Raw genomic sequence first — 15,289 nt, forward strand, 5'->3', positions numbered from 1 at the left:
ACAGTAGATACAGCAAGTTTCTCCCTGAAATGCTATTTACTGCAGGCACCATGTTACTGGTCAGTCCAAAGATAACATTTTCCCAAGGACTGCCTTCGGCTAATTCTTGAACCCTTTTTGGCAAACTCAGCTCACCAATAATAAGAAATAATTTGAAGCTCGCTTGCTGTACTACACCAAAACCCTTTTAGAGGGTGATTTGCTTGGCTTTTTTATTTCCACTTTTAACAGCACAATCCCATTCAGTGATCAACAGGAAGAAAATACCATCCATATGAATGGTTTTGTTATTTGCTTCCACTGGAGACTATCAAATAGTCTCAAATTTGTAATAGCAAGTGGGAAGATATCATGCCCAAGGCCAAGTCAGTCAAAAGAAACCTGTTCATTTGTTCACCATCTTTGGGAAGGGTTCACTGACCATTTCATTCTGTAAAGACTGGGAGTTATGGGAGTGGAAGTGGAAGAATGCAATAAATCAGTAGTTTTTCTTCACACTAGAAAGTATTGCATCTGTAGGCTAAATAAGTACGTGGTTTCTCATTTACTGCCGAAAAGAGTCGAAAATCAAAAAAACTGGAAAAAAGTGGAAGTAAAAATGCTGCCTGAAGAAGTCATACAAAATATTCTCTGTGCTTTGGAAGAGACAGAGTGGATCCTTCAAAAGTTGTCCACAAAAAAGAAAATCAAAAGGGGCCAGGGCAGTTGTGAGACTACCCCCATTGAAAACATCCTGTTGAGAACTCTTATGAAAGGGAAGTTGCTCCCTGAGTGGCATCAGGTGATCATCAGATGCTGAAATGTCCATCAGGTTTGTGGCACTAATGCCTGCCCTAACTTCTCTTCTGGGGCTTTTCAGGGTAAGGAGAGGACCTGGAGCAACTACCACTGAGCACCACTGTACAGCTGTAGGGCTATGAATTCTTTTGCATGCTACTGGTGTAATTATGAATCTGCTCATTTATTTCATGCTCTTTGAGACTATCATTGAAGCGTTCTGGTGAGATTGGAGATTGTCATTTCCAAGAATGATTTTTATAGTATTTGCTTAATCTCTTGAATGGTGTGCATTGGGCATTGTTCTTGAGAAATTATTTTTCAATGCTTAAGAGCAGATGGTGTTTAACTGCTTATGTGGCCATAAAAAAAAGTCCAAAGACAGAGGAAGAACTAAGACTTTACTGAATATGGACTGAATATTTGCAGATTTATCTCTGTCAGTCCAAATGGAAAAACTGGCACAAGCTAGAAGAAAGCACTAGCATTTAGAGAAACAAATCTGTCAATTGTTTTGGTTTCGTGTACTGTGGAGATTTAACTACATTTGAGGCACTCATAAAATAAAACAGTGATAAGCTTTAACACTGGGATTTGTAAGTTACAGACTGTTGGTGGTTTTGGATGCAATATGTGGAATTAATTTGTTTACAAGAACCAAAAAAAAAAAACCCTCAGATTTATGCTAGGCAGAAAAGCCCTCTCAAGAGCGCCAAAGATTAAAAATTAAGTTCCCCAATTTTTACCAGCTCCTAAAATACTTAAGTCTAACCTAATTTCTTTTAAAAATCATGCATTTCAAAGTCTTTTACAAGCTACTAGCTGGATTTCAGGAGCAATCTCACAAATTGTTCTTGCAGATATCTGAGGTGAAAGACAAAGTTAGTAGCTATTACTGTTCTTGTCCACTGGCACGAAGGAAAGTATCTGTTCCAGCAGAAGACAGAAACAGGCTAAAATCCAACCAAGACAAATATTTAAAGGGTAATTATAAGGGTTTTTTTAATATTATGGCATGCAGCAGATTTTCCTGTTAAATAGATCGCTACCATTAGCAGAGAAGTACCAACTTCTCTGCTGCAAATTTGTTCATTCCAGCAACTTCAAAATAAAAAGGCACTGCCCTCAAAGAGCTCAAAAACTGAGGTTGAGGGGATTTTTTCTTCCTCCTGCTCATGATGTTTTCCTGCTGCTTTTCAAAAATCTTTTGTACAAATGATGTAACCTGACCCCAGCTAAATCCAGATAATAAAAAACCACATAGTCAAGTAAAACCTAGAAGACAGTCAGTTGGATAAATACAACCACAACCACTATTTTAATTTTGCCTGTTTCTACCATTCTTTCTCAAAAACTAAAAAACCATCAGTTTGAAATAAAAGATGCTGGATGATTATTGATTCTTACGTGAATTCCAAACGCCCTGCCCATTACAGAGTTTTGCAATTTTAATCTATTAAAAACACAAAATGGATCTGCTTTTCAAACCAAAACCAGAAGATTCACCAAAAATAAATGTACACATTTCCATCATTCACTATGGTGGAAAGGCTCTGCATCCTAGAATGACAACAGGAATACTCACTGTGGAGATGGCATTGACCATGCCGTTGGTGATCTGGTCCTGCCGCATGTGTTTCACGACATCAAACTGAGCTGCACGCTGCTTGGGGATCACCTGGTCAGCAATCTTTTTCAGCTCAGAGTTAAATTTTTTGAACAAATCTTCAAACAGAAGAGAAAGAAGCTGGAAATACAAAATGGTTAAGGGAAAAATTATACTTCTTCAAGCCTAGGAAATGGGGAAAGAGAGAGCAGACGTGTTCAACATTTCTACCTTTCTATTTGTCAGTTAAAATGTAAATTTTCTGTTTCACAAATGATAATTTTATCACAAGTTTTTTGCCTTGTTACAATACTAGAGAACTTATAATAGAAATTAAGTAGAATGGTCTCAGTTTATGCACTTATCCCCTTTTGCTTTGCTTTAATCTTTCCTTCATAATATTTTAGCACAGCCATACTTCTCTATGCTAACTATTTTCCCTATACCGCTACATTACAATCCAGCTGATTTACTTCTTCCTCCCTAAAGCTACAAACTCTTCTGAAGATTTAATACCCTAAATGTACAACCCTGAATTACACACAAGATTTGGAGGCAAGACTGGTTTTTACCCTAATACATATCTCAGGTTTCATAGGCAGCTTCCTTACTCATACACACATTTTTTATCCTGCTACTTTCTGCCAATCACAATCTGTGGAAAACTAATTACACCCACAGAGAGTTCACCTGTGGACGTTCAATATCTGTCACTGTTTTCTAGCACTGCTGCTATCTGGAAAGTGCAATACTCTTCACAGGTCTCCCTTAAGAAACACAAATCAACAACCCAAAAAGTCTACAGTTTAGGCAATAAAGCTATATATCTCAGCTGAATAAGAAAAAAAATCCAAACAATCAACCCAAAATGAACCCAGCAACAGAACCACTCAATAGTGTTGCATTTTAACACAATTATTTCCTGTATATTAATTCTTAAAATAGACATAAAAAGAAAAGGCCACCAAAGTTGTAATCTGACTCCAATCTGCTTTGTTTCTGCAGTTTGCTCAGCCTCTCCTTGCAACAGCAAGAGTTTTCCAAAACATTTAAATCTGTACCTCATGATACATTTTAAGCGTTCACAACAATTAGCTTTGCAAGCAAGCAGTGTAAACTCTAAAGCCTGGCACTCTTGTCCTGGGACTTGAGTCTACAACAGCTCTAAGTGTTAGGAAAAAAAAAAAAATGCAGCTGCTATCAGTGCCAGAAATGGTAGTTCCCAGTGTACAAAGCACCCAGTCTAGAACAAGCTATGTGCTCATCCAAGCTAAGACATTCTGGAGTAATTTGTACCATACAATTTTTGTATATGCAAAATTAAACTGTATTTTAACTGTCTCCATGAGACATTGTCCCCTCCTATCCTACCTGCTGGAAACAAGAAACTAAACCACACTCATTCCTCTCTCCCTAGGATGGGCTACTAGCTTTCATTTTCTTTCCTCTACTACATGCTCCAGCTGGGCTGACCAAAGCATTTTTCAAATGACACTGTAAAGCTGGTCACAACACACACTGCATGCTAACCCTTGACAGAAATGGAATCCCATTGCCACTCTGGACAGACAGGTTTTTTAGACCCAACCTTGGAATGAGAGGAAGGTGCTGCAGAACCTCTTTTCCTTCCTAATGTCTGTAATACCATTAACAGTTGCAAAATTATACTCTCTCACCACTGTCACAAGAAATCCAGTCACCTGCAACTCACCTGTGACATCACAGTTAATTTAAATTAGATTTCCATCAGAAATAAAAGCAACTTTTATGAGGCATTATATTAGGAAGGAGAATGCACTGGAGTCCCCAGAAATAAGATTACAAGGGAAGAGTTTCAGAAGTAGGGAAAAAGTAAGAGGGGGAAATGTGTCATTTTAAGATGGCTGATAGTTTTGTTAAATAAGAACTAAACTCTTTTGAAATTAACTACAGTAAACATTTGATCTCAACAGGTTTGAGCAGGATTGAAACATTTAACTAAACACTTAAAATAATTACTCAGAACATGTTTTCATATTTGATTTCTTGATCATAAAACTGCAAGAATCTCGTCATTCTGTATGTCATGGGGACTATAAAGCCACACCACCCTTCCTCTTCTCTAACTAATAAAGTCACTTCCACCCCAAGTATACCAACTTGTTACTATATGCCAGTCTGGAAAGCCTCATACTTTGCTAATTTCACTCACAGACTCTCTAAGAGCTCTGACTATCTGGCAAAGAAGAATTTAACAATAACCACATTATTTAGGTCAAGAGCAAGAGATTAAAGAAAAAGGATGGAATGCCACTGATAATATTCAATGGATTTCGAAGTTAGTCCAGGGCCTTGCAGCCTTCTTCAGAGAGGAGCACTAAAGAGCAAATTATATGTAAGGAAAAAAAATACTGACAGCTCACCAATTGATTTTCATTGAAAATCCTAAGAAAAATTAATAAAGAAGTTAAGCTGCTGAAATACAGTTTCAGCAATTAGCTTAATGTCAGAGAATTCTAATTAGGCGCCTTGAGATTGCTATTTAGCGTTTAAGCCTTTAGAGTGCCAAATTCTCCCTTTCACACAAACTGGTTGCAAAATTAAAGACATTAGGCAGCCTTAATTATATTATCAGAACAGCTGGGATTAGGCAATCTCTGAAGTCAAGGCGGTATTCTTTTGTCACAGGGTAGAAATCCCTTGCTTTCCAGGGTGCCGGATTTTGGTGCTGTTCCATATCTCACCCATACAAAGCAAGCTGCATTAGAAACAAAAAAAAAAATGAGGACAAAGAACAGAGTAATGCTTAGCAAATAATGAACACATTAAGGGAAGAGAAAAGGTAGGTGAAAAGATTAAGCCTGAAATCGGTAGGTTTTGCTAACACCTCAGCTGGCACCTGGCCTACCGAACCTCTAGTGGCAGACAGACTAAGAGAAAGCTCTGTAAACCAGCTTGGCTAGTGGATACAACTCTGTTATCTAAAGCTAAAGCACATTTCGTACTCTCTTGTCCCATGGGGTGTGAAATTAGCAGCTATTGTTTTCACACATTTTTATAAACACAATGCCATTTATGTCTTTACACTGTTTAGACCGCTGTGTTTTTCTCCTCACATGGGAATCTTTTCATTTTTTTTTAAATTTATTCAAATTTTAAATCAACAGGATTTTTATTCCAGGAACATGCTGGCATTAAAAAAAAAAAAAAAAAAAAAAAAAAAAACACCCAAACAAACCACTAACAACCATTTTATCCACACAAACTTTAGCTAAACACAAACATCTAGAAACTGGCAAAACTCTACACTATTTAGTCTGCAATCCAACAAAATAAGTATTTCACAAAAAAAAAAAAAAAAAAAAAAAAAAAGGGGAATTCAACCATTCAGCTTGAAATGAGCATTTAAAATATCACAAGAGAGAAAGAACTACTCTTAATGAAGTGTTAAAACCCTGTGCACAGTTGTCCTTTATGTAGAAAAAATATGTATTGGCTTTGTAGTGATGATCCTCTACATTTAAAAACTTTTCCCACATAATTTAAAACAACTTTGGTTGTTAACATCTATGTGAGCAGAGGCCTTTTTTGAAGAGCTCGTAGAAAATTCTTTACCTTCTCTACTTTCTGCTTATAGAAGTATTAGGAAAAAACAAACTACTCCTTCAATCCAGTTAAATAAGAACAATCTGATGACAAAGCAACAACTAATTTACTGATTACAATCATAGTGAACTACAGCAATGTTACAGCAGAAACCCAAGAAACCCATCACAGCTTAAAATATTTATCCCATTGGAATGTTGCACTAATGTCCATTTACTACTCCTTACACTTTAGAAACATATTCTGACTCAGCACCAGTGCAAAAATTCGATGAACAGTGAAGACATTAATTTGAAGAAACAATTTCCTTATCCTAACAAGTTAAGTTTCTTTCATTGCATTTGTGCTTTTACTGTGTTTGAGAGTGCCATCTTAGTTTCTTCAGAAAACTAGGAAGCAAAGCATGTGGATTTTACTCTAAAATAATTGCACTCTTTGTGTGTGCTCACATGTGGGCATAGACAGCAGGGCAGGGTGGAAAGGAGGAGTATGATACAGTATGCAAGCACACATCTTAAAAAGTGTAATAAAATGAGAATTTCCATGGATAGGAACAAAAAGGAAAAAATATTGTTATGTGTGCAGAAACAGAAATCCCAATACAAATGCCGTGGGCGGCAGAGAGATGCAGTTTCTGCAGTCCAGTGCTTTTTGTGTACTTGTCTGAATTTCTGATGCATGATCAATAACCACAGGTGACACCAACTACTAAAACTCCAACTTGCATTAGTACTTAGCGAAGAAGTCCAATCCTAATATAAACTGTTTAACCACATAAGCACACATGGCAAGGAAAAATCCATGCCATATTAGCTAAGCAGTTCCTTCACCTGACAGGTAAATTCCTCCAGCATTAGAAGAATGCAGTTTGGCCAACAGCTGTGAACTGCCACCCTCTCTGTGAAACAACCATGCCAGACACCTCAAACCATTATCTGCTTTACAGCCCTTTGATACGGCTTCTGCCTCCAGCGCCAAAATTCTGCAAGCAGAGAACCCCACAAAATCCATCTTCATTAGCTGCTAAAGTTAACTTTGAACCACTCATTTTGTTAATTCATGCCACCCTAGAGGCCAGAGAGGCAGCTAACAAACAAGAAGTCTTATGGGCACCAAATTACAGGAGGCTTGAGTGGCTGTTCTGTGAGTTGGTACACAAGCTGGGTTCTCCACAGTGGGACAGCCTGGACATGACAAGCAGGCACCTCCTTTGTCCCAGTTTATTCCCTTACCCAGCTGCTTAGAGGGCAATACTGGGGGATGGCTTTTACTGTTGCCTTCTTGACACTAGCAGTGTTACGCCACAACTAGGACTGATGCTGTACTTGCACTCCTCTGTCCTTTCATCTGGTATTAAGAGGCAATACAGAAGTGAAGATACTAATCTCAATCATCGAAGAAGATCTAGGAGTCAACACAGAAAAGCCAGCAAAAATAAAATGAGAGGGAAAACACTTCAATTGAGAAGACAGGGATACTCTTTATTCCTTTTTTTGCATCTTTTAAGAGGAGACAGTAACAAAACCCTGAAAACACTTGGCTCTGAAGTAAAAACTCACCTGCCCTGCCAGCTCCAAACGTTTATTTCCATAATAGTCTCTGTCATCTACTTTATTTTCTCCTTGAGCCAAAATTACTCTGCGTACCATCACTGCTGTGTATATGCACTTGGCACGAAAATTGAATTCCTTCACCTGTAAACAAAAAATCAAAAAAAACTAAACAAAACATACCAGTGTTTCAGGATCAGCTCTTTAGTTCTTATTCAGACAAATGCATCCATTTAAATCACTGGTAATCTGGGCTGACTGAGTTACAAAAGGGATTTCCGCGCTTTATTTTCTTTAAAAATGCAAAAAATAAATGTTAGTGACTTTAAAACAGATAGCAAATGAAAGTATATCAGAATAAAGGTATCGGTCATGAGATGAAAGTCCTGAATTCACACCTGATACTGTCTGGCTATGTAGAAAAAAGTGCATAGTTTGATTAGTTCAATGGTACAGCATTTCACAAAGATTTCTTTTGACTCAATCCAAGTTTGAGGATGATTTACTTTCTCTCAGCTACAAAGCCATCAAAGACATTTTTCCCTGCCAACAAAGCTCACACCATAAATAACCATACAAGCTTACTCCTGTTTAAAAAAACCCCAGAATGTTACATACAAGCACATGGGTCAGAATGGTTGATGCCAGCAGCTCTCGGGCTTCTTCCATCTTGGTTTTCTTTGGGCCTCCCCACATCCTTTGCCTTCGTACTTTGTTTCCAATGTACTTCAATGCCTGTGAGGGGGGGAATTAACCTGAGTTAATATCAGAATTGTAACCTATACAAATACACACACATATGGTGTATTCCTCAACCAGTGCAATCTCACCACCAATGGATGATACAAATATCAAACAAATTGCAAAATAACAAAGATGTAAGTGATACGAAGAAAAAAATTCCTGAAAAGTGACACAATTGACTATGCATACAATGCGTTTGTCACAGGTTCATAACATCTGGAATGGAAAGTGGTGCAAATTCATTATTACTATGATATTAAAAGAAAGGATATAGCAGAGATATGGAAAAAAGGATTCTATAAATTCCAAAAATATCTAGTTTATTTAATTAGACTTTTCACCTTCAGTTCTTTTGTGTACTTGCTAAATTTCATTCAGATATTAAAGCATGACGTGGCATTCCCTGTTTAATATCCCCAAAAGCTACTGTGTGGCAGCCAAATCTGTCTCCAGGAGTGCCTTGCAGCAGATTCTTATTCTCCTACCAGCTGTCAATCAATCTGCAGAATTCCTAGTGAGATGAGTCAAGAAGCTCTCCAAGCCCACACAGGAAGCTCCTGCCTGGAAGCCATGAAGCTATGTGAAAGAATCACCCTCTCCACTAAATGACATCTGTTACACTCTTCCACAAAGAGCTATCTCTCTATTAACTTATTTGACATTTCTTGCACAGAATAACTTCCCTATTTCTGGTTTTCTAACTTTCTGAATACTTCACATTCTTCTGTGTTGCTCCATCTCACTCATCTTACTCATCTGACTCTGACTTAGGAGCTCTTTAAGCTAATTGGAACCCTCAAAAGCCCCCAAAGATGAAAACCAGAAAGATGTTCACTTTAAAACACTAAACATCACACATGGAATGATTTGGCAAAGTTTACAATGAAATAGCAGAAATAAGATTAATCTCCAAAAGCTTCTTCTAGCAGATTAATATATTCCCATTTGCTCCCAGCAAAATGGCCCATGTTCTGGCTAACTAAAAAAAGTACATGAGCTAAGAGAATTCTGCTGAGTCTTTAGCAGAACAGAGGGTTGCTGCTACTGTAGGCTTCATACAGGAGACTAAAATAGAAGAACATCTACTCATGATGAAATAGTCATAGCCACATCACCAGGGCTTCAGCAAAATGGGACATGCAAGTCCTTTTTAAGAAAAAGTCTTTAACAAACCCCCCTAATTTTATGGACATTGCTACTTGTTATACACAGGGTTATGCCATTAAAACACAGCCTTGGGCTTCTGAAAACAAAGCATTGCTTGACTGATTTTTTTTCTTCTCCAGTTAGGTTATGAGAGTCAAGTCTCACAAGTTTGACAAGTCCGGATCCTTTAAAAAGCCTCAGCTTGAAATAAACCCCCAAAACAAACCTTAAAACACGAAGTCTATGTCCTTTGCTGACACAGCAAAGTGGTCAATACCCACTGTCTTGATTTTTATGGTCTCTGGCCATGTGAAAAGACACACCTGCATCTGTGTAAAAATCTGAGCTTTTTGGCATTCTTCCAGGCTAGGAGCAAATGCAGCCATCACATGTTCCTCTGTGCCAATCATCTGTACAATCTCCTGGTCACTCTCAACACCCATGGCCTAGGAAAAGAAGAAAAGGCAGAAATAACACAGGCTTTATGTTAACTCACTGACATTTGCTTATGCTAATTTGGTATTGTTTGTCTGCATTACTACTAAGCAAGAGCTAGTTCTTCTCTAAGAAACTGTGCCATCTGGCACTGGCAGCACATATTCCAGCTATGGAAGAACGTTAAATGGAAATCTTGATAAGCAGCAGGAACACACACACTTTTTGGAGAGCCTATTTGGGTTTTTTTTTCCCTTTTCTTCACTGACAGGAGTTAAATTCTGTGGGTTTTTTCTTAAGAAAAAAAAATACTGAGTAAAATCAAATCACAAAGTGTTTAACAATGAAAGCCAAGTCAGAATCTACAATAAAGAAAGGAAGGTGAAATTTCTTAAAGGAGTACTCACAGTCTCTTACCATGAGCAATTTTGCAAATTCCATTGACTGTGATGTAGCTCATCATATTTGAGAAATGTTTACAATTGTCCCCCTTTGCATCTCTCTGCATTTAGAAGATGACTTCACTACACAATTCCACTTGAAAGACATTCTATTATTTCATTGATCCATGGACACCTTGTTAGACTTTATACCGCGGAAGAAGCTTAATAAACTAAGAAAGCGCTTAACAGGTTTAGAAAAATCTCTGTATCAGTAAGTGTTTCAAGGTGGCAGCCAGCAGTGAAGGCTTTTGTGGATTCCAGATGGTGCTAAAACTCCCCCCTTCACACATTTGCCTGGAGCTCAGCCATATCAAGAAATGGAATAATCTCACTAAACCTCTTCTGGCTGAGTTATAATATGTTTCTCAGAACTTTGTGAGGAAGTTACGTTTGCATTCACATTATTCTCCAAAGCGCCTGCCACAAAGACCATTGTAAATAATGGCCTATGTAGACTCTAGTATTCTGGTTCTCATTAAAAACTGGCAGTACCCCAAAAAGTCACATTTTCCTCAAAAATGCAGAAATACCTTCCCTTCTTATTGCCTTCATGGAGTGTCACTTTGTTTAACACTTAGCTAATGCCATTCCCTTGCAAAACCATTGCTCTAATTGTGAAATATTCAGCTTCTTTTTTCTTTCATTTCCTTCTTCTTGAACAAAGAAGTGGTTGAAGTTCCTTTAAATTCAAACACTGCCTTTTCACCTTATGGTTTATTAGAAATTAAAAGCACTGCAGAAGTGTAACACACCCAGGACACTGTGAGGACTCTTCTCTTTTAATGCAAAGCCCAGATCACAATTCCACAATCTCAGACAGACTTGAGAGCCAACTCAAGATACAGTTACTTCACCAGGTATGAGTGCTTCATCATAGTGTGATCCCACTAAGTAGTCACCCCTCTGATCTCAAGCCTCTTTTCAGAACCAGAAGCTGGCCATGTGATATCATTGTGGTTGAGAACTCTGGTTTTCAAATACTATTACACTTGCTCACCCTTTTAAATAAGGTCACACTGTAGTTAAAAAATCTCAGCAGAGAAGTTAACAAAATTCCCTCCTGACCTTAAAGCCAGACTCAAAAGATAAGTCTACAAAAGCTTGAAAGCTTCACAACAGTAAGTTTCCACGTGTCTAGGATTTAATAGCTGACCAGCAAACTACTTTAGGAACAACAACTAGATTCAGACAATTATTGCACTTAGTCTAGAAGTTTTCAGAAGAACAAAATTTTTGTGCCATTCTAGGCACATATAATACAAATACATTTATCTAAAGCACATCAACTGCAAGCTGGTATCACCCTATTTCTGTCCATCAGGTTAATCCTAGGATGGCAACCAAATCTTAGGTGCCATATAAAAACTGGGGGGAAAAAATCAATCTGAATTTTTATTATGTTTTTTTATCCATTAAAAACTGAAAGCCATAGTAAATTAAAGAGGGCTGATGATTTCTTCTGCCTTGATGAATTCTCTGATCAAGTGTTACAGCAAAAGGATGAGAGTAAGCAGATCTTTATGCCTGCATAGATTTTCTAGCTGGAATTTGTAGCAGCAGAATCACCTGAGAATTCTAAGTTTCTGAGTAGGAAAAGCTAGGATCTATCACCAAACAACAAATGTTGCGTTATTACATATGTGCAAATTGAAGGAAATGAATTTATGAGTAATGACTAATACTCAGGCAAACGACTGAAAAAGCTGTGCTAATACAACAGCCTAAAAGTAAACCTATTTATTCTCAACAATCCTGAGCAGAGTTGCATATGCAAAACCACCTACATGCAACACTGAAAGGACAAGCAGCAGGCCCATGCTGCCATCAGAAAGATTTGTAATCTTAACACTTTGATTTTCAGTAAATTTGGCCCTGATGTTACCCTTCCAAGAAAAACCAAACAAACAACTAAAAAAGCCAAACCAATACAAGAGAAGTAATCCAGAATTAGCCTGTAACATCATTAGGATACTAACAAAATATTCCCTGGTTGTTGCTTGTGTTACAGAAACATGGAAGACATGCAATATAGGAACGGGCCCTACGCTTAAAACACTCACGGTTCTAGGACAAAGCTGAGGGAAAGGGAATTAACATAAAAGTAAAGCAGTAGACAAAACTTCTTGTTTCTTTATGATTAGAAGGCAATGCCACAAAGGGGTAATTTCATGGGGGGCGGGGGGAAGGAGACATTGTAAAAGCATATTTTAACAGTGGCAGTGAAAGGATGAGGAAGGACAGAAGAGCAGGCTGCTGAAGACCACAGCTGAAGGCTAGCAGTCAACGGACATAAAACAGACAAGGCAAAGCAAGCATTCAGAATATTCAGATCATCCTGAGTTCAAGTGGGAGAAAGCGATCCAAGTGGGGTCAACCCCCTCCTAAGACTGGGGAACTTTCCTCTGCCCAAATGTGTGTGTGTCCACCTTTGTGTGTGCACACACACATGTACAGATGAGAGCGTGAGCCCAGCTCTTCCTCCCCTGGCTTATGTCTTAATGATGATGTCTAGGCGTTTCCATGGCACTTCCCTAGAATGTAGTTCTGCACTCCATCAGGCTGAATTACAGCATGGAGACGGGCAGATGACTGGATTAAAAAGATGTCAGGGAAGTTCAAGGTTGACATCACAGACAGAATTGGTCTGGAGCTTTCATAATTCAAAAGATACGAGCTATGAAACAACAGCCATGGGAACCCATAATCCTGCAGATCTAGTCAGACCACCACACAGCTGTTCCTCTAGAGCTGCATCTCCAAGGCTAAAGCAGGTTTGTAAAAATGAAACTCAACTTGCTGTTCAAATCTTTTGCCCCAGGTCCTCGAGCAGTTTCTTACAGCTCCCACATAAACTAAAGGAACTTCATCTAGTGATTCAGGTCATAAAATTCAACTTTTAAGTCCCTGTAGGTTATTTATAATCCTCTTCCTTCCCTAACTAGTTTTGATACAGCATACAACCTTCACTGACTTCAGCTCTCGGGGCTCACTCAAACCTACCAAATCGAGATCACAAACTCAAAAGAGAAATAGCCCTTACCTTTGAGCAGCTCTAACTCCCTCCAATGTAGGGAACTTCCTGCAAAAGCAGCAGCACCATCTTACCTCCAACTCAAATGTTTTTCAGGATAGAAACACCCTTACATACCACACAAATATTCCACACCTCCTCCAACACTCACTGCTACCTGAAACTGTCCAAGCCCCCCAGGTAAAGCATGTGCACCTCCCAGCTTGACATATTCAAAAGAGCACTGTGCACAGTTCACACAGCCCTATGAGATGTGCACAACTGACACAGCCTAAAACAAAGGTCTCTTGGGTTGCAAAGCAGCTCAAGACACCCTAAATACCCCTGTGGTCACAGATGTATATTAACGAATGAAGAAATGTTACAAAGTAAGCAGGAAGCAAATTAGATGTGTTTGTTTCCCATTACAAGGCAGTTAACAGCCCTTTTAAAAACTGCAACAGACACATATTTAAGGGGCAAAATTGTCTGTTTCATGTCACTACTTCAAAAGTAAAGTTGCATTTCCATATATAGGGACTGCACTAATGCTTCTCACTCATAAGAAGAAAGGTTAGGGAAAACTGTTTAAGCTAGCACAACTACAAAGCTCTAACTCCCTCATATCTAAAGAGCAGCTATCCCAAATCTGCCCTAGAATAGTGCCAGGCACATGCCTTTTGTAGCCTACCAAATTTCAGTTAGTTGTAGTCAATGTGCTAAATTTCACAAAACCACAACTTACACGTGTTTGGCACAACTGGCTGTAAAACGTCTGAGCATCCCAAAGATCCCTACAGGTCTGAATGGCAGAAAAAACAAAGCAACAGGACAAGGTCATTCTGGAATGCAGTTATGGGGGAGGATGAACTGAATGCAGATGCCTCCTTTAGGGTGACCCCACACAATTCAGTCCCTATCTATCCAGATCAAGGGACCTTTAGATCCATGGCTCCCTACAGCCCAGGTGCCTGGGCTTAATTTCTCACCAAAAGCAAGGATGGAGAACACTGTGTTCAGGTCTTCCCCTAGCATGCAGCTCTGTCCATGACTTTGTACCTGAAACACAAGGGTGACCTTAGATTCTAGTCTAGGGCGCTCTGAGAATTTTAGGCCTCAGCTCTGTTAGTTGGTGGTGTTTGTAATGCTCTCTATTTCACAGTCCTTGCTTTTGACAAAGATGTCTAGAGGATACATTAGTACACCTCCACCTTACAAATGCAGTAGCTTTAAATACACATTAGATTATAGATCTGCAAGCCTTGCTTTCTCTTGCATAATGCTACAATGATTTTCTGCACCTGATCTACTTCTTAAGTCACATAGAGAACATCATGTCAATTAAGCTTCTGGGACTAGAAAGACAATCCAAAATTGCTCACTGTCTCTCTGACAGTCCCTGACAAACTGTCTCCTCTAGCTGGGCAATGCACTGAATGGCAGCCCTCTACCAATTAGTATTTGTTTTCTTAGTCAAAACACAGAGGTCTGTGGAACTTGGTTGTAGCCTGTATGCTGGTCTGGGAGGAAATGCAGAGCAATAGATTTTTGCCATTGCTTTCTCATTTTAGTTTTAATTAGAAATTAAACATGGAGCTGTTTCAGTACAAGTTAAGGATTCAAAGGCAGTCAAAACTTCAGACCTCAAATCTATACAGCTTAGTTTTGTCCCTTGCACATGTAGATCTCACATCACAAGAAGCAGAACAGCTACCAGTAACAAGGAAGACACATGCTTCATGCCCAAGGCTTGGGTGTTGGCAGAAAGGAATTATTCTCCTTGCTTTTCCAACAGATCTCCAGTGTATAATACTGCCACGTGAGAGAGCTGAAGTTAGACAGGTGCTCCTAAATCTGGGATTCTCCAGGCTGAGGCCTATTGCATTTGTAATCTTGCTTCTAGTAGTTAAACAAAATGAAGCAATAGCACATTACAGCAATGCCCAAAAATGGAAAATGGAGACTGGTGACTGCTTTCATTTCCAGCTGGAGA

The 15,289-nt window shown here is 38.8% G+C and overlaps 1 protein-coding gene across 3 annotated transcripts in view; it reads right to left on the bottom strand.

The window, feature by feature from the left end:
• Positions 1-15,289, bottom strand: part of POLR3B (RNA polymerase III subunit B) — a 69,200-nt gene that overhangs the window by 42,358 nt on the left and 11,553 nt on the right. For all 3 annotated transcript variants that reach the window (XM_053943629.1, XM_053943630.1, XM_053943628.1), the window contains exons 10-13: positions 9,732-9,854; positions 8,137-8,253; positions 7,528-7,662; positions 2,363-2,524 (exon numbers count right to left, since the gene is read on the bottom strand). In XM_053943629.1, coding sequence (XP_053799604.1) covers positions 2,363-2,524; positions 7,528-7,662; positions 8,137-8,253; positions 9,732-9,854 — 537 coding nt within the window. The remainder of the gene's footprint in view (positions 1-2,362; positions 2,525-7,527; positions 7,663-8,136; positions 8,254-9,731; positions 9,855-15,289) is intronic.

This window comes from Vidua chalybeata, chromosome 5 (assembly GCF_026979565.1).
Source record: "Vidua chalybeata isolate OUT-0048 chromosome 5, bVidCha1 merged haplotype, whole genome shotgun sequence".
Lineage (NCBI taxonomy): Eukaryota > Metazoa > Chordata > Aves > Passeriformes > Viduidae > Vidua > Vidua chalybeata.